Source organism: Leuciscus leuciscus (assembly GCF_965113295.1).
Source record: "Leuciscus leuciscus genome assembly, chromosome: 8".
Taxonomy (NCBI): domain Eukaryota; kingdom Metazoa; phylum Chordata; class Actinopteri; order Cypriniformes; family Leuciscidae; genus Leuciscus; species Leuciscus leuciscus.
Genome location: NC_138732.1, coordinates 38,660,370 through 38,681,832, shown reverse-complemented (window position 1 = coordinate 38,681,832; position 21,463 = coordinate 38,660,370). Strand labels below are relative to the sequence as shown.

The 21,463-nt window shown below is 40.8% G+C and overlaps 1 protein-coding gene across 1 annotated transcript; it reads right to left on the bottom strand.

Annotated features, from left to right (window-relative positions):
- Positions 1-11,708: 11,708 nt before the first annotated feature.
- On the bottom strand, positions 11,709-17,030 carry LOC309505047 (E3 ubiquitin-protein ligase TRIM35-like). Its single transcript, XM_082178415.1, has 5 exons — positions 15,625-17,030; positions 15,284-15,514; positions 15,144-15,166; positions 14,944-15,062; positions 11,709-12,954 (listed from the first exon to the last, which is right to left on the bottom strand). Exons 1-5 carry the CDS (start codon positions 15,661-15,663, stop codon positions 12,413-12,415), a joined length of 954 nt encoding a protein of 317 aa, XP_082034541.1. The 5' UTR covers positions 15,664-17,030; the 3' UTR covers positions 11,709-12,412.
- Between the last annotated feature and the right edge of the window lie 4,433 nt (positions 17,031-21,463).

Sequence of the window (21,463 nt, the reverse complement as noted above, 5' to 3'; positions counted from 1 at the left end):
TGCTATCAATATTAATACTAATTTATATTATAAGTTTGTTTGTAAATGAGTGTGGAGAAGACGCGTTCAGCCGTGATCCACGGACGTAACCTTTAAGAGTATGCAGCGTTGGATCACTAATAGGCTTGAGACACGTCTGCTCAACAGTCCGCGTTGTAACTATGAGGTTTTTTAGTGGTAGGGGTGTAGAGTAGACGCACAATAGGCGAAAAAAAAAGTGTTTGTTTATAAGTGAGTGTGGAGAAGACTCGTTCAGCCGTGATCCACGGACGTAACCTTTAAGAGTATGCAGCGTTGGATCACTAATAGGCTTGAGACGCGTCTGCTCAACAGTCCGCGTTGTAACAATGAGGTTTGAGCAGTAGTGCTTCTCAGTGAGGAAGAGTAGAAAATGTTCGTTGTAAGCGGGTTTAAAGAGAAAAATCAAGAATTATAAATCAAATCGATAGAGCTCCAAAAACAACAACGCATTCAGACGCAACGCATGATAATGACAGGACAAGACATTATTCACCGTGTTTGTTGAGTGTTTCTTATTCACCTGAGCTTTTATGAACTCAAAGGCGCGAGAGAAAATAAATAAATAAAAATAGCTGAGCGCAAGGGTGGCGCGTTAACAGGCTAGCGAATTACTAGCGTGTTATGCGTCAGGGTTGGGTAAGCTGTATTTAGTAGTAATATAAACAACTAGAAATTGTAGTAAATGATGGTTCAAAACAAGGAAATACGAGGCTAAGACTAGGTGATTAGTCTCGGAAAATGATTAGGCCTACATTTTATCTATGTATTCATTAGTTTGAATATAACCAACATTGGCACAGCTAACATCTTAGTTGATGACTTTATTTTTGACAAAAATAGTATTTTATATATAGAAATTGCTAAACAAAAGCTTATTTGATGTGGCAGTATATTCTACAGTAAAAACTGTACCCAAATCTAGTCAACAAAATGTTGTCTTTCATATTTCGTCTGACTGTAACGTTGTTTTCATGAAATATTAGGGCATATTGTTAATTTGCAGTTTAATACGTTGCTTATACAAATAGCCTACATTTTATTTCAACATTCAGTCGATGTTTACTTATCTCAGTATAGCAATGCAGTTTGCTAAAACATCATCATTCATTCACACACGCGATTTAAATTTAAACTGTCTTTGCCAGCTGTGGTAAACAGCGCGCATCTGTGCCGTTCATTCATTCATAAACAGAAACCCACGTGAAGAAATTCACGTGAGAAGGAAAAAACTTACTAGTATTCCTCAGCTCGCTCCTCGATATACCCGCACTTCTGAGGGACATTTTCCATTAGTATTATTCCTCACAGCGCTGCAAGACGGTGTAAACAATGATCTAAATAAACTTGTGTGTTTTCTCGAGCTGATGGGGGCGTTCACAGGATTGCCTCAGCCATTTGCGTTTGAATAGCGCGCGCTCTCCGTGGGCGGGGCCGATTATAACGTAATGAGATGAGATGAGCTCGACTGGAATCGCTCTCTTTTAATACAGATTTCACAAGATGAGAATATTAGCTTTTTATATAAATTACTTCATTTAAAAGAAGATAATTCAAGCTTCATGCCTGTGTGCCTGTATGTCTGTTTGACTGAGTATTCGCTGAGTTATTGTTAATTTTCGGACGCGTTTCAGAATGGACTTCACTGGCAGAGAGAAGGCAGAACTCGCTTCGTGTTTATTTTTCTTTATTTGGCAAAAAGCACAACACTTTGTTTTTATTGTGAGTATACACAAAAATAATACACATTTAACAGAATCGATTGATGTATGAAACTCCTATGGAAAATCAAAGTCAACAGAGTATTTATGAGTTTCTTTTACACTAATAAAAAAAAAGCGAGCTGGTATCGCCGGCGATACCGTAGACCTCAGGGGGTTAAGGACTCAACCCCGGTTTATGCTCTTGACGGCAGCGTTCTCGCCAGGGTGTGCTGTGCCACGGTCCCGGTGAGTCTCACCGTCTCTGGAAACCATCGAGAGACTATTTCTCTTCTTATTTTTCATTCTCCCTATACCCCTGTAATTTTAGGACATCCCTGGTTAGTTGAACATAACCCCCAGATAAATTGGTCCAACGGCTCCATCCTTTCTTGAAATTTGTCTTGTCATGTGAAATGTTTAGTGTCTGCCATCCCTGCTGTGTCTTCTGTTCCTGTGTTTCAGGAAGAACCCGGTGATTTGCCCGGTGTCCCGGAGGAGTACCATGATCTGCGGGCGGTTTTCAGTCGTTCCCGGGCCACTTCTCTTCCTCCCCATCGATCTTATGACTGTAGTATCGATCTCCTACCGGGAACCACCCATGGACGTTTGTACTCCCTGTCTGCGCCTGAACGCGAGGCACTCGAGAAGTATCTTTCTGACTCTTTAGACGCTGGTACTATTGTTCCCTCCTCCTCTCCTGCCGGCGCTGGTTTCTTTTTTGTCAAAAAGAAAGATGGTTCATTACGCCCCTGCATCGATTACCGTGGTTTGAATGACATCACAGTCAAGAACCGTTACCCCTTACCTCTCATGTCATCCGCCTTTGAAATCCTGCAGGGGGCTAAGATCTTCACAAAGCTAGATCTTCATAATGCTTACCATCTAGTCCGGATAAAGGAGGGGCATGAGTGGAAGACAGCGTTCAATACCCCTTTAGGGCACTTCCAATATCGCGTTCTTCCCTTCGGACTGGTCAACGCTCCTGCCGTTTTTCAATCGTTAGTTAACAACGTCCTCAGAGACATGTTTAACATTTTTGTTTTTGTTTATCTCGATGACATCTTAATTTTTTTCCCCTCTCTCCAAGTACACACTCAGCACGTTCGGATGGATCCCACCAAGGGATCCAAGGCATGGATCCCACCAAGGTTCGTGCCGTAACGGAATGGCCTGTGCCTGACTTGCGCGTCACTCTTCAACGTTTCCTAGGGTTCGCCAATTTTTATCGTCGGTTTATCCGTAATTTTAGTCAAGTCGCCGCCCCTCTTTCTGCCCTCACATCAGCCAAGACGCGATTTTCTTGGTCCGAATCGGCCCAGATTGCCTTTGATCGCCTTAAGTCCTTATTCACTTCCGCTCCTATTTTAATGACCCCTGACGTTAGCAGACAATTCATCGTCGAGGTCGACGCCTCAGAGGTGGGCGTGGGAGCCAGATTCATCCCTGCGCTTTTTTCTCCCACCGCTTTTCACCCGCTGAGCGCAACTATGACGTTGGCAATCGCGAGTTATTAGCCATCCATTTGGCTCTCAGTGAATGGCGACACAGGGTGCTTCTGTGCCGTTTATAGTCTGGACCGATCATAGGAATTTGGAGTACATCCGCACTGCTAAGAGACTTAACGCACGTCAGGCTCCTTGGGCGCTTTTCTTTGCACGTTTCGATTTCTCCATATCCTACCGACCTGGGTCCAAGAACCTTAAACCCAACGCTCTTTCACGGCAGTTCGCTTCTCCAGAGGTTGCTCCCACCAAGGAGGAGATTCTTCCTCAGGGCATGGTGGTGGGCGCAGCTGTCTGGGGAATAGAATGGCTCGTTAAACGTACTCTTCCAACGCATTCTCATCCTTGGGCGTCATAATACTGACGCTTTTGACATTTCGTCTACATCGAACGCACATGGCACCCTTTAGCGTCAATATGAGACGCACAGAGCTTTGTTCGGTTATGGGTAGGTTTAGGTCTAGTGTAGGGATAGGGTTAGACCGCTAGGAGGCGCCTTCTGGCCCATTTCTATCTGCGTCTCATATTGACGCTAAAGGGTGCCATGTGCGTTCGATGTAGACGAAATGTCAAAAGCGTCAATATATGACGCCCTAGGATGAGAACGTGCTGGCTCTTCTGTTACCGTCTCGGCCGTGGTCGCACATCGCCTTAGATTTTATTACAGGTCTTCCCTCATCTGAGGGAAACACTGTAATCCTCACCGCCGTCGATCGCTTTTCAAAAGCCGCTCACTTTATCCCTCTTCCTAAGCTCCCCTCCGCAAGGTAGACAGCCCAGATCGTCGTCGACAAGATATTCAAGATTCATGGTCTCCCCTCTGACATTGTCTCCGATAAGGGACCTCAATTCTCGTCTTTGTTTTGGAGGGAATTTTGTCGCCTAATCAGAGCCTCTGCCAGTCTCTCCTCCGGATTTCACCCCCAAACCAATGGTCAAGCCGAGCGTGCCAACCCAATTATTGGCCGCATCCTCCGCAGTCTCGCGTTCCGTAATCCCGCCTCTTGGTCCGAACAGCTCCCCTGGACTGAATACGCCCATAATTCCGCCCCATCCTCAGCTACCGGTGTGTCGCCTTTTCAGGGTTGCCTTGGTTACCAGCCTCCGCTCTTTCCTTCACAAGACTCCGAGTCCAATGTGCCTTCCGTCAGGGCTTTTATTCAGTGTGCTAAGCATACCTGGAGAGGGGTTAGGTCCGCTTTATGCAAGACCCGTTCCCGCACTCGACGGGCGGCCAATAAACGTCGTGTTAAGAGTCCCCATTACGTTGTCGGACAAAGGGTTTGGCTTTCCACCCTCAACCTTCCCCTTCAGTCCATGTCTCGCTAATTGGGCCCTAAATTCATCTGACCTTTTCGTATACTCAAAGTGCTCAGTCCCGTCTCGGTCAAACTAAGGTTATCGTCCAATCTCCGACGCATACACCCAGTCTTTCACGTTTCTTGTATAAAACGCAGAGACTTACAGCATTGGAGTGTAGGGAAGCGCTCTGGAAGCGGATTCCTCTCGGATGGCAATGAAAGCACTATTGATGGTGATGGCACACACAGTGAGGTCAACATCCAACTCTGAGCACTTGCTTTTAAGAGAGAACTGAAGACTAAAAATTTACTGTTTAATGTTATGTATTTGTATTATTTTTCTTTATTCATAATTTCATAATGTATTGTGTAAAGTCAGACTATGTTTGAACTTGTGTGCTGAGCAGAGAGCTAGAGTTTTATTTTGCTTAGAGGTATGCAATGTTCACTTAGCAGAGTTCCAATGATGATGATACTTCAAATGTGTACAGTTGGTATGCTCTTTGCGAGAAGAGGAATGTTTCAACTAATGCAAATGTACCATTTGTGTACCACTAATGTATTAATGTATATACAGAAGGATAGTGGATTGCACCATGTGTAAGAATTAGGTTTACATTCCATTTTTAAACATAAGCTATATGTTATTGATACCTTAAAAGGAAACTGTAAGTCTCTCTGTGATGTATATAAGCTCAACCTTACTGTACCACCGCAGAGAAACAAAGGCATAAGGCTGAGAAACAGAGGCAGAGAAACTTAATGGCATGAGAAACAGAGGTATGAGGGCAGAGAAACATAAAGCCAGAGAAACCATTTCCATCTAGCATGATGGGATGAGAAGATATCTGGAATGAAGACCTCTCATGTAGCCTTATTCTTATATGCCTGTTTCTCTCTGTCTGACACATGATACATAATAAATTTAATCTCTTGGCAAAGGTAACTGGTGTAGCTTCCGTGATTCAACCATAAAGGGGAAACCATGATTTTTAAATCTACAATTTGGCGTCACGAACAGGATCGATGTTTTCAGGATCAATTTTAGTCATTCCAGGTAAGACCTTATTTTATTCTAAATAATTATGAGTCTGCCTGATGATTAAACATAGACTGAAACTTCTTAAAAGAACTGTGCTATTTTAAATTACCAGTTGTGTTGCCGAGAAACATGTGTCAGACATATTAAAAATTGGAATTCAATTAAGTAATTCAATTTAATTTGGCTAATTTAAGTTCCTCTGAAAGGTAAACCTCTAGGGTATTTGATATGCTGGGATAGAGATAGATCTTTTTTAGAAAGAAGACTATCTAGTCAAAAAAATCGAGAAATTAGCTGTAAGACGGTTAAGCTAGGAAATTTGAGGATACTTGATTAATAGGAGCGGTTAGATGTAGGGAGTTTCCAAAGAAAGGAGTAAAAATAGTCTCTAAAAACATTAACGCTGGAATTAATTCAAGTATGAAAAGGCAGCAAGACTTGATTGACAGGAGTAGTTAAGTGTGACGAGCGCCATAGAAAGGGTTAAAAATAAGCTCTAAGGACATTAACACTGGAGTCATACAGGTATGAATGTGCCGATGTAACTAGATAATATCGCAGGCATTTCTGATTTTGACCGTAAACATGTTCAAATATTTGAGGATACTATTCAGAGCAAGCTTAAAGGGAAAAGAAAAATTCAAAGAAATTAATCTGAGATAAAACTAAAAAAGAAAAGAAAAATAGAAACTGATCTGAGTTTAACTGAAAAAGGAAGAAAAGAGATAACTGAAAATATAAGGGTTAATTTTGTTCATCGAGTGAGAAGGGAGAGTGAAGCAGCCCCTTCCTTTGGAATCTATACCCTCCTTTAGACACACACACACAGAGATATAAATAGGAAGCCTGTTGATTCTCTAGAATACACAAAGGTAATTGTATAGCAAAACATTATCTTTGGGGTATTTGAAGAGAAAAACAGAAACAAGTTAAGCTTTTTAACAGATTTCTGGTGTTAATGTGAGTTTGAAATTTGATCATTGTTAACATTACAAAATTTAAGTTTTGTCTGAAGAAGAACAAGACATAAATAACATCACAAGATTGAAGTTTAGGAATTAATTTGAGCAAAGATCTATGATAATAGTTGTATAGTTAAATGACAAGTACAAGCTGATGAAAATTATAGATAATGACTCCATAAGAATGTGAGTTGGAAAATATATAAGGAAAAAATTACAAATATAAACAAAGATGTCTATTTGGAATACATATTTCTGACTAGGTCAGAGTAAAAAGTGAGTAGAATGAAATTATAAAAGTATTGAAAATGCAGAATTACTCTGACATTCTCTTAGAGTTTTTTCTCTCATTCAAAGTCATTTAGATTTTGTTATTCGAGCCTGTGTCATAAGTAACAAGCTATTTAGAGTGAGCACAGCGTCTCAGTTGGAAATTATAGAGACAGAGATTTTTAATAAATAATAATATATGCAATTGGGAGTTAAATGTTTTAATGATATTCTACCTTAAATGATAAAAATGACTATGTTTATCCCATGACCAGTAACTTCTTTGTCTCATCTTTGTCTTCACCATGTACAGGAATGATGGTTCCAGTTATTGATTGGTTCCGGTTATTGATGTAACAGAACATTACACTAAATTAATGGTTGTAATAACTAAATTCACTGGGTAAACTCAGCATTGATATGTTGATGTTTGAAGATGTCTAATGGATTCTAGTGATTAAATACTATCATTAATTTGTCTCCATGTTTACACTATTAGGCATTCCAAATGGCTCTGATGGCTCTTGAATGCACTTTCCTGAGCTTTGGAAAATACCAGTTAAAAATGTCCTAATGGGAAGGAGCGGTTACCAGTGTGAATGATGTGATTTCTCAGAGACGGGTAAGATCCTCTTTTGGCCAACGGAGGACAACCTAAGGCAGGGGGTCACCGCCACTGGGCACCTACCCTGAAGGGAGGTGTTATGTGAGATGGGTATGGTTGAGCAGATGTTTGTTAGGCCAACAGCATCACTGAGGGTTACAGCAGTCTGCCCTAAAAAAAGTGAGCTCTCCAAGGCCTGATCACCAGAGACCGCATTCCTTGAATGGTTTGTATTTCATTGTGACAAGTGCCATAACTTGATGTATCTATGCCAGGGGAAAACACCCTGAGGAAAGGAAATTAAATATGAAAGAGCTGATGGGAAGGAGTTTTCAAGAACTAGCTGAGACCATGAGGGTAATTGTCATTAATGATATGGAGAGTAAAACAAAGATTGTTAATTATTTTAGATTATGGTGTTAGTTGCCTTATAAAATGTCTAAAAGTTTTAGATCCTGAATATGTGATGGCTGTATGATGTTGAATTAATTTCTATCATAGTTTTCACATTTCAGATCATTAGACATGGCAATTCCAAGACATGGTGGTGTTTAAAGATGAAGACTTTGTTTTTGCTAATTCAAAAGAAGTAACAGGGAATAAATTAATTTATTATTATAACTAAAGATAACTTTAGAAATGCTCCTTTGATAAGAAATGGATAGAACTGAGAATGGGACATGAGGAGTGAAATAAGAGATTTTACATATTCTACACTACTTACAAAACACAACCTCACAAACAATGAACACTCGCTTACTGATTTTCAACCCCAAGGGATAGGATCCTTTAACATCAACGTTTATTTTGGTTGTTGTTTTGGTCGGGAACTTGAGGAGTTAAGTACTTAACGAGTCAAGGCACCGGCAGAAGAATTATTAGTTTTTATTTTTTTAGATGGTTGGGGTTCATTTTAAATGCTTACACATAGACGTTAACATAACACATAGTACACGGGGACATGACATGGGGTTGGGTTCTTTGTTTTGTTTTATTTTCTGTTTCTATTCTTCTATCCTTTTCTGTCTATTTTCTTTTTTGGTCTGCTTTTCCTTTCCTCACTATTGCTTCATTAGATGGCCACTGGTGGAGTGAAGTGTGGAACTTACGGTCGTAGTTCCAGTGGAGGGACTGAAGACTAAAAATTTACTGTTTAATGTTATGTATTTGTATTATTTTTCTTTATTCATAATTTCATAATGTATTGTGTAAAGTCAGACTATGTTTGAACTTGTGTGCTGAGCAGAGAGCTAGAGTTTTATTTTGCTTAGAGGTATGCAATGTTCACTTAGCAGAGTTCCAATGATGATGATACTTCAAATGTGTACAGTTGGTATGCTCTTTGCGAGAAGAGGAATGTTTCAACTAATGCAAATGTACCATTTGTGTACCACTAATGTATTAATGTATATACAGAAGGATAGTGGATTGCACCATGTGTAAGAATTAGGTTTACATTCCATTTTTAAACATAAGCTATATGTTATTGATACCTTAAAAGGAAACTGTAAGTCTCTCTGTGATGTATATAAGCTCAACCTTACTGTACCACCGCAGAGAAACAAAGGCATAAGGCTGAGAAACAGAGGCAGAGAAACTTAATGGCATGAGAAACAGAGGTATGAGGGCAGAGAAACATAAAGCCAGAGAAACCATTTCCATCTAGCATGATGGGATGAGAAGATATCTGGAATGAAGACCTCTCATGTAGCCTTATTCTTATATGCCTGTTTCTCTCTGTCTGACACATGATACATAATAAATTTAATCTCTTGGCAAAGGTAACTGGTGTAGCTTCCGTGATTCAACCATAAAGGGGAAACCATGATTTTTAAATCTACAGAACCTTGTACTAGTCTTAATGACCACTCAATAGCAATAATATATGAACACAATTACAACAATTATAGCTGTCAAAACAGTTAGTATACATGTGGAATTGTTTAATTTACTGTATATTCATAAATGTCATGGAACAAACCTTAGTTATACACAAAATAACATAATTTCCTTACGTTTTTGGCCATCCTGCCTGTACTTTGTTTGCTTATTGTGTGATGTTTTCCCCAAAAAAATTCCCACATAAAAAAATGTACTGTACTTCTGACAAATACAATTAAACTTGTGTATACCCACATGAGATGAGGACTCCAGACATATTAGTCTTCTAGAAAAACTATAATAATAATATTTTATTCTACATGGAGTGGGACCCCCAGAGTTACAAATAATTCTCATTTGGGCTGGTGACAGTTAAAACATATTTGTTAATATAGTTTAGTTCTGATTAACATTTCTTTCACAGTTGTGCCAGTGTTAGCTGTGTTACTCACACTCTACTTTACCTAATGTTACAGATTTATGGTAATATCATGGAAATATTTACCTGATTTGTGAATGTAATTTTGTAATCTGAATTTGATGATAAAAATAATGCACATGACCTGTCCTCGCAAGCTGCATGCAAAAACAAACACAGTCTCAGATTCACAAATGAATAATTCTGTCAGGACCATTATCGTCAAATACGATTGACAATTAGCATTCAGTTTGGATTGGCGGTATGGTTCTGTTCTGGGCCAGAACTCCCTGCGTGTCCATGCAGTCTAGCATGGATAAGAGCAGCAATAACCCCCCTTAGGGTAAACAGAACAGAACCAACATGAATGTATTGCAGATATCATTAATTCAAGATTTTAAAGTACAACTTAATTCGAGAATTTATTCTGATTCAAGGGGAATCTGAATGCCAAATCCTGACTGGACAGGAGGAGCTGGGGAGGGAGGAGGGTAATGAGCTCCTGAGAAACGCGACAGCTGCTGATAATACTGAAGAAGCTTATATATGAATACAGTGATAGGCATCGTATTCCTATAGGTAGACGTGGATCAGCTGAGTATAGGACTCTAACGTGCTCTAATGTGCTAACGTGACCTTTCAGAACTGACACTACACTTAATTGTGAGCAGCTTCTTTTAATAATTCACTTTCAAACACGTTACTGGTTTTAATGAGTTTGACTAATCTTTCAGTAAAATAATTCAATATTGTGTTTGGGGGCAGAAATGTCCTTCAGTAGTTTCTGTTGGTGCCATTCAGTTGTAAAAGTCATTGTATTGATAATTAAATAGAAAGTGTATTCACATTTTTTCACTTTAATCATTAAAGCTCCAATATGTAATATTTTTTCACCACAAGAGCGAGCAGTTTCCAACAATAACAAAGGCGAAGCTTGATGACGCTATGAAGGAGGTGACGATGGGAGATGTCGTTTTTAATGCGTTTTCACTATCTAGCGATGTATCTAAATGGAATTAATGAATCATGATCACGGATGAGGTAATTTATTCGTTTTTGTATTACCTACATGTCTGATCGTATTATTTTATGTCATCATAATTAATGAACTGCAAGGAACGGGAAATGTTATGCTATATTATTACAGGCATGTGGTGTAATTCATATCTATTAAAATCATCTTTACTGTAACTATTACGTTACTTGTACAATACTTTTTTTTTTTTTTGCTTACCTGTCTAGCAATACACTCGCGAGAGCAGAGTCTCTATCAAGTCCAAGATTGTCGCGCAGCTCTCTCCATCTCGAAAACGCCTGGCCGATATTTATCCGGGTTTTATTCCTCCGTTTGTCACACAGTCTGCGTGTATCCGAATATGGACGCTTTCGTTTTGTTGGCACTTCAATACTCGCCAAAGAGTAATCGTGATCCATAACAGCTATAATCACGAGCCAGGACAAAACCACTGTGAGGCAACGGAGGGGGACTCAAAATGTTTCTAATCATATTTTACGTTTGTATTGTTTTACTAGTACTTTCACAAACATTTAGGCCTATATAAAGTATATATTATGTAATTAATTTTACACATGCTTTTAATGATATTTTTTACCGACCCCCTCGCGATTTCCGCCTGTGCAACTCCATATGATGGACGATTTTATAAGTTGTTAATAAGCACAGTTGAAGAAAGACAGAAAGATTCATGTAGCTGCCAGAAGCTAGAACAGTGAACGGGGCTTGAGAGCGTGTTGTGAGTGAGGGCGCGGGTGCAGCCTCCGTGTTGCCAGATCCACCTACGTCTTTTTGGACTCGTTTTTCCAAAAAGTGGTGGAATATCACATGGTCCACACCGGAAAAAAAGGATTGTGCGGACATTGCGTCACTGAGAGGCGACATTTCTTTTCCGGGACGTACAGTTATTTAAAATCGGAATTTCTCTGAAATAAAAAATCTTTGGAGACTTTTGAGATATTGTAAGGGCCAATGGGTGGAATGTGGCCAGGACACCGGGGTTACACCCCTACTCTTTACGAGAAATGCCATGGGATTTTTAATGACCACAGAGAGTCAGGACCTCGGTTTTACGTCTCATCCGAAGGACAAATTCCATAGTACAGTCGAATTTTTCTTTATCAAATATTACATGCACAAATACATTTTTTTGGGTAAATACACACAATTATTACACAATAATTTATCCAATTGACTCTAATATGCAGATGCAGAAAACTGGAAAAAAGTGTGTATTTGCTTTAAAGACCAAACCTGAGAAAACGGCACCATCTTTTTGAACATTTTGAAGCCTTTACAACAGAACGAAAGCCCATTAACAAAGACTGCGTCATTTTATAGTTAAAATTGCCATTTTAATGGGTTTCAAGGGTGACATTTTTGTCTGTAAGGTCCTGAGTGTAATTATTTTGTGTTACTAGTGTAAAATAGATTTATGGAAGAAAAAGATGAGGGTGAAATAAGAAAATTCCCAAAAAAATACACACTTGTGCCAAACTTGAAGCAGTTGGCATTAACACTGGAAACATCAAAAAACTAAACTGAAAAAGACAAAAATGTCCTTTAGGACACACAAGTGTTAAGTCGGTTCAAAATTTAACATTTAAGTGTGATTGATGAAAGTGACCCTTTGATTACATTGTTATTATTGAAGCATAATTTGCAAAACTGAATTAGTCTAGAAGCATAATCAGATTTAACTGTGATTTTCTACTGTAATAAAGAGTTTAACTGGTAAGATCCTCAGAGGAGTTGTGCAGCCATTAAACAAGAATGGAAAGACTGTGTCGTTGAAGGTGGATGTGAATGTGAGTAAATGTGTGTTAGTTACAGGATCAGAGAATGACACAGTTCCTCTGTCATAGTCCAGCTGAACTCTCACACGCTGAAGCTTCTGTTTAACAGGAAAGACAGTGACGGGTTGCTCTGGGGATTCGGAGCTGTATTTGCTGTTCCAGTAATCCACACGCCAGACATTAGACTTAAAGAAAACGCGTCCCTTCCTTTGGTTTGATGCTGTGGTTATTCCAAGACTCCAGGATGTACTGTCTCCAACCTCCACATCCCAGCAGTGTGTTCCTGAGTTAAAGCCCTCAGATCCCAGGACACATGCATACTGATCAATCCTCTCTGGATTATCAGGAAGTGTTTTATATACATCACTGTTCGACACACTGGTCAGATCAGCAGAGAGTGTGAGATGAGGATGTGCTGTGTTTGGATCCAGAGTCAACGGAGCTGCAAAGAGAATAACATCAGATTACAGGATGAAATATGATGTATTAGAAATGTAAATGTGAAACACAAATAAATACTTTGTTGAAAGAAATCATAAATGATAACAATGGTTTCTCAGTTACTGTCAGAAGGGATTGAGGCTTCAGGTTTAATATCAGTATTCAATAAACACTATTGTATCATAATACATAAACATACGGAAAGTATTCAGACCCCCTTACATTTTTCACTCTTTGTTATATTGCAGCCATTTGCTAAAATCATTTAAGTTCATTTTTTTTCCTCATTATTGTACACACAGCACCCCATATTGACAGAAAAACACAGAATTGTTGACTTTTTGCACATTTATTAAAAAAGAAAAACTGAAATATCACATGGTCCTAAGTATTCAGACCCTTTGCTCAGTATTTAGTAGAATCACCCTTTTGATCTAATACAGCCATGAGTCTTTTTGGGAAAGATGCAACAAGTTTTTCACACCTGGATTTGGGTATCCTCTGCCATTCCTCCTTGCAGATCCTCTCCAGTTCTGTCAGGTTGGATGGTAAACGCTGGTGGACAGCCATTTTCAGGTCTCTCCAGAGATGCTCAATTGGGTTTAAGTCAGGGCTCTGGCTGGGCCATTCAAGAACAGTCACGGAGTTGTTGTGAAGCCACTCCTTCATTATTTTAGCTGTGTGCTTAGGGTCATTGTCTTGTTGGAAGGTGAACCTTCGGCCCAGTCTGAGGTCCAGAGCACTCTGGAGAAGGGTTTCGTCCAGGATATCCCTGTACTTGGCTGCATTCATCTTTCCCTCGATTGCAACCAGTCGTCCTGTCCCTGCAGCTGAGAAACACCCCCACAGCATGATGCTGCCACCACCATGCTTCACTGTTGAGACTGTATTGGACAGGTGATGTGCAGTGCCTGGTTTTCTCCACACATACCGCTTAGAATTAAGGCCAAAAAGTTCTATCTTGGTCTCATCAGACCAGAGAATCTTATTTATCACCATCTTGGAGTCCTTCAGGTGTGCTTTCATGTGTCTTGCACTGAGGAGAGGCTTCAGTCAGGCCACTCTGCCATAAAGCTCCGACTGGTGGATGGCTGCAGTGATGGTTGACTTACTACAACTTTCTCCCATCTCCCGACTGCATCTCTGGAGCTCAGCCACAGTGATCTTTGGGTTCTTCTTTACCTCTCTCACCAAGGCTCTTCTCCCCCGATAGCTCAGTTTAGCCGGACGGCCAGCTCTAGGAAGGGTTCTGGTCGTCCCAAACGTCTTCCATTTAAGGATTATGGAGGCCACTGTGCTATTAGGAACCTTAAGTGCAGCAGAATTTTTTTTGTAACCTTGGCCAGATCTGTGCCTTGCCACAATTCTGTCTCTGAGCTCTTCAGGCAGTTCTTTTGACCTCATGATTCTCATTTGCTCTGACATGCACTGTGAGCTGTAAGGTCTTATATAGACAGGTGTGTGGCTTTCCTAATCAAGTCCAATCAGTATAATCAAACACAACTGGACACAAATGAAGGTGTAGAACCATCTCAAGGATGATCAGAAGAAATGGACAGCACCTGAGTTAAATATATGAGTGTCACAGCAAAGGGTCTGGATACATAGCACCATGTGATATTTCAGTTTTTCTTTTTTAATAAATGTGCAGAAATGTCAACAATTCTGTGTTTTTCTGTCAATGTGGGGTGCTTTGTGTACAATAATGAGGAAAAAAAAAAAGAGCTTAAATGATTTTAGCAAATGGCTGCAATATAACAAAGAGTGGAAGATGTAAGGGGGTCTGAATACTTTCCGTACCCACTGTAGATCATGAGGAATAGACTTTTCATTATGAGTTCGCTGTATGATCTGATGATTTTCTGAAATACAGTTCAGATTCACTTAGAAATTAAAGTGATTATTAAATATATTTCTATTAAATGTTAATGTTGTGTGTGTTTATATCTGAACTATCTGCTGCACTGGTGTCAAATCTGCTGAGACTCACTGTGTTGGACAGTTTCCAGCATCTTCTTCCAGACTCTGAACGGCAGGTTACCCAGATAACGCGACACATGAATCAAAGCTCCAGAACTCATCCGTGGATCCGGCTGTGAGATCTGGACTCTGAGGAACATTCAGGAGTCAGAACTGCAGTGAATTTGAGTTCAGATCCACTGAGAGAAGAGATACGAGCAGCTCACTCACCTTTCCATCGTATCTTTATAGTTCTGGAAAATATAGAGTTTGAAAACATTTTAATATCTTATCAAACACTCTCAGTGTCAATGAGTCTCTCTATACAAGTTGTTTTATGCACAAAGAATGAAGCCAGATTGATTTGTCACCTTTAGAAACGAGACGTCATTGTCTTTCATCATCTCCTCCATGTCTCTGATTGTGTGTGAAAGAGCTGAGATGTGTGTGTTCATCTCCTCCAGCTTCTCCTTCATCCTCTGCTTCTTCTGCTCCTCTTCCTCTCTCAGTGCAGTGATTGTAGCTTCTTCTTCAACTCTGAGAAACTGATGAAGCTTCTCAAACTCTTCTTTAATCTGACGCTCTGTGTGCTCAGCTTGAGACTGAAATCAAATCACATTCACTTCAGTCAGCGCTGAATGAACACACATTCCACTAATGTCAATAATAAACTCTGTGTGTGAATGTTGAGTATTTAACTCTCTATCCTCACCTTGATGTGTTCGATTGTTTTATCACACTCTTCTTTCATTTCTTCTCCATGTTTGAGCTTGTTTGTTTTGTTCCTCCTACAGGTTAAGATGAAAATCTGTGAAACTTATGCAGCTCTAAGAGGTTTAAACATTGTATGTTTGGATGTTTTCATTGTTATATTATTCATATGATGAATGGGTCATTCTCATTGAAGCATTTGTGTTTGAAAATGGCAGGACATATATTTTTAACCTCCTGAGACCCGAGAGTTTGCCTGGTGTGCATTTTATAATTGTTCTTGCTATTTGGGATAAGTAGGACCTAATAAGTATAATAACTAAAATTTGTTTTTGTACAGGAAGTAGTTTTTGCAGAAAATGATATCCTCATGTGAGGACAGTGGGTCTATGATTTACCATATGATGTCCTCATGAGAGGACATAGTACTAGCAATCAAAAAACAAACTTAAATGGTTGTAATTCAAGAATGCTTTGGAATATAGACATATGGTTGGTATTGTTTTTAAGAAGACATTTGCCAGATTATTGTAGAAGTGAAATACATTATGAAAGTGAAACAGAAAAAAAGTTATATAAGTTTGAGTTTATGAAAATATAGAATGTAAAAATATAATTATTTATATTTTATATAAAATATATATATTATAAAATATATTTTACTCTAAAACTGCTAGAAAATTAAAGCCAAAAATCTAAACAAGTTGTGTTCCAAATTTTAGGTTGATATCTCAAAAAATGAGCTTTCAGTAAGAGCTTTGCAGTTTTTATTTGGGCGTAGTACCAAACTTTTTCACTAGATGGACAGCCAGCTTCCTTACTGACCATATAAGGGCGTCTCCATTTTCATATGTTTTGAGTGATCTGAACCATGTCTTTCCATAATTTCATACAATTTATGAAGTATACATCCTATTCAGAAATAGTATGGGTGTTTTGGCAGTATTTGATTTGATTTCAACCTCTAATAAACATAAAAAGAGCACATATGTGCGTTATAGCTCGCTGCTGCATCACAAATCGAGAATCCATAACATTTTTCTTTATATTCTAAACATTTTCAGACCTTTTTTTCTCATAACATTTAATTAATGTTATCTTTTGAACTCTTGGCATGAAAACAAACTGAGGTTTCTACCAATCTTTCATGATTTTTCATGTTTATTTCTATTTCAAAATAAAGGCCTAAACACGCCTAATGAATATGAAATATTCTTGTTGCAAATTGATTTTATTTTTAAAAAACAGCCACCAAATATGAAAACTAGAGATTGTAAGCTTTCAAATGATATATAGTTTGTCAATATTACTTTAGGTTTTTACTAAGGTATTATTGTTCTTAATATATATGGGCAAACGTCCCACCAGCTAACCATATGTTAGAATAAATAACGTAATATAGTCCCAATGTCCTCAAAGAGTACTTCACATTTACTGATGTCCTAGAGTGCTACTATTACTAAAATATGTCAAATTTTAATCCCCGTATGATGATAGAGACAGTATTGTACATAAATACATTTGTTTCATTCATATAATTTGAATAGATTTTTTACCTGGGTCATTTTTCTTTCGGGAACTGGTGTAGAAGTGTTTTGCTGATATTCCAGCCATTTTCTTCTCACTGACATTGGTGTAATGTTGTGATATCACCACAAGATGGTGTGGGCAGTGTCCCTAAATGTGGCCAACATGTCTAAGATTTACAAATTTGACTATCATTGTGTCAAGAGGCAAAAATGTAATGTCCTCATATGAGGTCGCAGGGTCTCAGGAGGATAATTATATAATTTGGAAAGGATGAATGTCAATAAATCATGTTTTTACCAACAAAAAAAAAAAAAAAAAAAAAAAATTAATTGGCCAATTCTTAATTATTATATCCATGCAGTTGTAAATTTGTGGTTGTGTAAATGCAAATACAGAAAGAGAAAGTATGTTAGTATCAGTCACTTTTTGGTGTGTCTTGTAATTAATCACATATTATTAATGAAAAAATATTAATAATGTAACGGATGACAGACAGGATGTATATGCAACAACGCTCTTTATTGAAAACACTCAGTGGGTCAGAAACACAGCACAAAGACGATCGCCAACACAGCGGGACAGGTGGGCAGACACAAGCGCTGATGGTGTGGTGACGCAGGGACCTCGGTGGGCAACAGGTGCTGGTGCGGTGATCCAGTGGTAATCCCTCGTGAGTGCAAGATGAATCCGTGAACAGTGCAGAAATCCAGGAGAACACGACGAAGACAGGAAGATTCAAACAGCACGGGGAACACAGGAACAAGCACGGGAACACACCAGGAACAACCACAACGATCTGACAACATGAGACACCGGTTACTGAGCTTATAAAAGGGACAGACAATTGAAACCAGCTGGCGCTACTGATCACTAATGATTAGTGACCACGCCCACAGACACACACACAAACACACAACAGCACGTTAGACGAGAGAGAGACAGCGAATTCATGAACCGTGACAGTACCCCCTCCCCTAGGAACGCCTCCTGGCGTTCCCCGACCGACTTACCTGTCGATTGTAATCATCGATAAGGGAGTGATCCAGAATGTCTCTAGCAGGAACCCAACTTCTCTCCTCCGGACCGTAACCTTCCCAGTCCACCAGGTACTGAAATCCGCGTCCCCTCCTTCTCGAGTCCAGAATACGGTTAACCGAATAAGTTGGTTCCCCATCTACGAGACACGGCGGGGGGGGAACCGGGACTGGCGGATTAATGCGTGCCCAAAACACAGGTTTAATCTTTGACACATGAAAGGTGGGATGAATTCTCCTGTACGCAGGAGGAAGTTTGAGTCGGACTGCCACCGGACTAATGATCTTGGTGACAGGAAACGGGCCGATGAATTTAGGAGCCAGTTTATTAGAAACGGAGCGGAGAGGAATGTCTCACGGGCTCTAGTCCAAGTGTGGCGACACCTCTGGACGAAGGCGTGAGCGGAGGGGACCGCGACTTCGGATTCCGTACTAGCAAAAACTGGTGGCTGGTACCCTAAACTACATTCAAACGGAGTAAGGCCCGTGGATGACACTGGTAATGAATTGTGGGCGTACTCCACCATAGAGAGTTGTTGGCTCCAGGAGGAAGGATTCTTGGAAACCAAACATCGCAACACTCTCTCCAGATCTTGGTTGGCTCTCTCCGTTTGACCATTGCTTTGGGGATGAAACCCCGAAGAGAGACTGACAGTCGCCCCCAGTAACTTACAAAATTCTTGCCAAAATTTGGACACAAATTGGGGTCCCCTGTCGGAAACCACGTCCGTCGGGAGGCCATGTAAGCGAAAGACGTGATCTACGACAGTTACCGCTGTCTCCTTGGCTGAGGGTAATTTGGGCAAGGGAATAAAATGAGCCGCCTTCGAGAACCGGTCCACAACGGTCAAAACGACCGTCTTGCCCTGGGAGGGCGGTAATAAAATCTAGCGCAATGTGGGACCAGGGTCTCGAAGGGACAGACAGCGGTTGGAGTAACCCATCCGGGGGTCGATTGGAGGTCTTACCAGTGGCACAAACCGAGCAAGCCAAAACAAAACTGCGGATATCGCGAGCCATTAATGGCCACCAGAATCGTTGCTTCACCAAAAAACTGGTGCGATTGACTCCTGGATGACAAGCTATGCTGGAACAATGACCCCACTGAATGACGTCGGACCGACACTCCTCTGGCACAAACAAACGATTCGGTGGGCAATCGGGCGGAGGCGTTACCTCTTCTAAGGCCTTCAAGACCTTCGATTCGACCTCCCATCTGAGAGTGGAGACCACTAATGTCTCGGGTAAAATACACTCGGGAGTAGACGGGCGTTCGGATTGGTCAAAAATACGAGATAAGGAATCGGGTTTGATGTTCTTGGAACCCGGGCGGTACGAAAGAGAAAAGTCAAAACGTCCGAAAAAAAGAGCCCACCGAGCCTGCCTAGAGTTGAGTCTTTTGGTGGTTCTAATATATTCTAGGTTCTTATGATCGGTCCATACGATAAAAGGTACCCCTGACCCTTCTAACCAGTGACGCCACTCCTCCAGCGCTAACTTGACTGCCAACAATTCTCTATTACCAATGTCATAGTTACGTTCAGCAGGTGATAAACGATGAGAAAAAAACGCTCAAGGATGCATCTTGTCGTCTGTGGAAGAACGTTGGGAAAGAACTGCTCCTACCCCCACCTCTGACGCGTCGACCTCCACCACAAACTGGCGTGATGGATCAGGGGCAACGAGGATGGGAGCCGAAACGAAGCGGTTCTTGAGTTTGGCGAATACAGCTTCCGCTGTATCGGACCACCTGAACGTCGTTCTGGGGGAGGTCAAGGCAGTCAGAGGCGCGGCTAGTTGGCTGAAGTTGCGAATAAAATGCCGATAAAAATTTGCAAACCCCAGAAACCTCTGTAGGGCCTTACGGGAATCTGGACTTGGCCAATCTATCACAGCCTTAACCTTGTCAGGATCCATACGCATTCCCTCAGACGAGACGATGTGCCCTAGAAAAGGAACAGACTGTGCATGGAAAACGCATTTCTCCGCCTTCACAAAAAGCCCATTCTCTAGCAACCTCTGAAGCACTCGTCTGACGTGCTGGACGTGTTCCTGGAGAGAAGATGAAAAAATCAATATGTCATCCAGGTAGACATATATGAACTGGTCAACCATATCTCTCAGCACGTCATTGACGAGTGCCTGGAAGACCGCTGGGGAGTTGGACAGCCCGAAGGGCATGACCAAGTATTCAAAGGGCCCCCTGGGGGTATTGAACGCGGTCTTCCATTCATCACCCTTCCTTATGCGAACCAAATGATAAGCGTTACGTAAATCCAATTTTGTGAAGATGGATGCTCCCTGTAACCGCTCGAAGGCTGAAGACATCAGCGGCAAAGGATAAGTATTCTTTACCGTGATGTTGTTCAACCCTCGGTAATCAATGCACGGTCGCAGAGATCCATCCTTCTTCCCCACAAAAAAGAACCCCGCCCCCGCTGGAGATGAGGAAGGTCTAATGAATTTGGATGCTAGAGAATCAGAAATATATTTCTCCATAGCCTCCCTTTCTGGAACAGAAAGTGAATATAACTTGCCTTTAGGCGGAGACTCACCTGGCACTAAGTCTATGGCACAGTCATAGGGACGATGAGGAGGGAGAGAAGCAGCACGAGACTTACTGAACACTTCTCTCAGGTCCTGGTACTCCCCGGGCACGTTAGACAAATTCACCGCCTCCTCCTGGAAAACAGACACAGGTACAGACGTACACGCAGACACAAGACATGACTCATGACATGTATTACTCCACATAGAAACAGAATTGTGACCCCAATCGACTCTGGGGTTATGTAATGTGAGCAGGGATGTCCGAGTACGATGGGTGCGAGAGGTGAGTTCATGAGGTGGAAGGATATTGTCTCTGTGTGGTTACCAGAAGAGATGAGAGTGATAGGTTCGGTAATGTATGAAATGTCAGGAAGTGATTGTCCATTGAGAGCCTTGACAGAGATCTTGTACGGAAGGGAGGAAATCGGAATGCAAAGATGATGAGCCAGTTCTGAGTCCATAAAATTACCTTCTGCCCCCGAATCCAGTAAAGCCTTGGTGTCGTGTGTGTGGGTTGCCCACCTTAGTCTTACCGGAAGGAGAGTAGCTGATGATGGTGATGATGAGGTCTTCTTGGCGGAGATCCCACCCGATAGTAGCCTCGTTGTTACTACCGGGCTTGATCTTTTAACGGGCACGAGTGGATGAAGTGACCTGCCTTCCCGCAGTACAAACACAGTCCTTGGGACCTCCGCCGTTCTCTCTTCTCCCGGGAAAGCCGAGCTC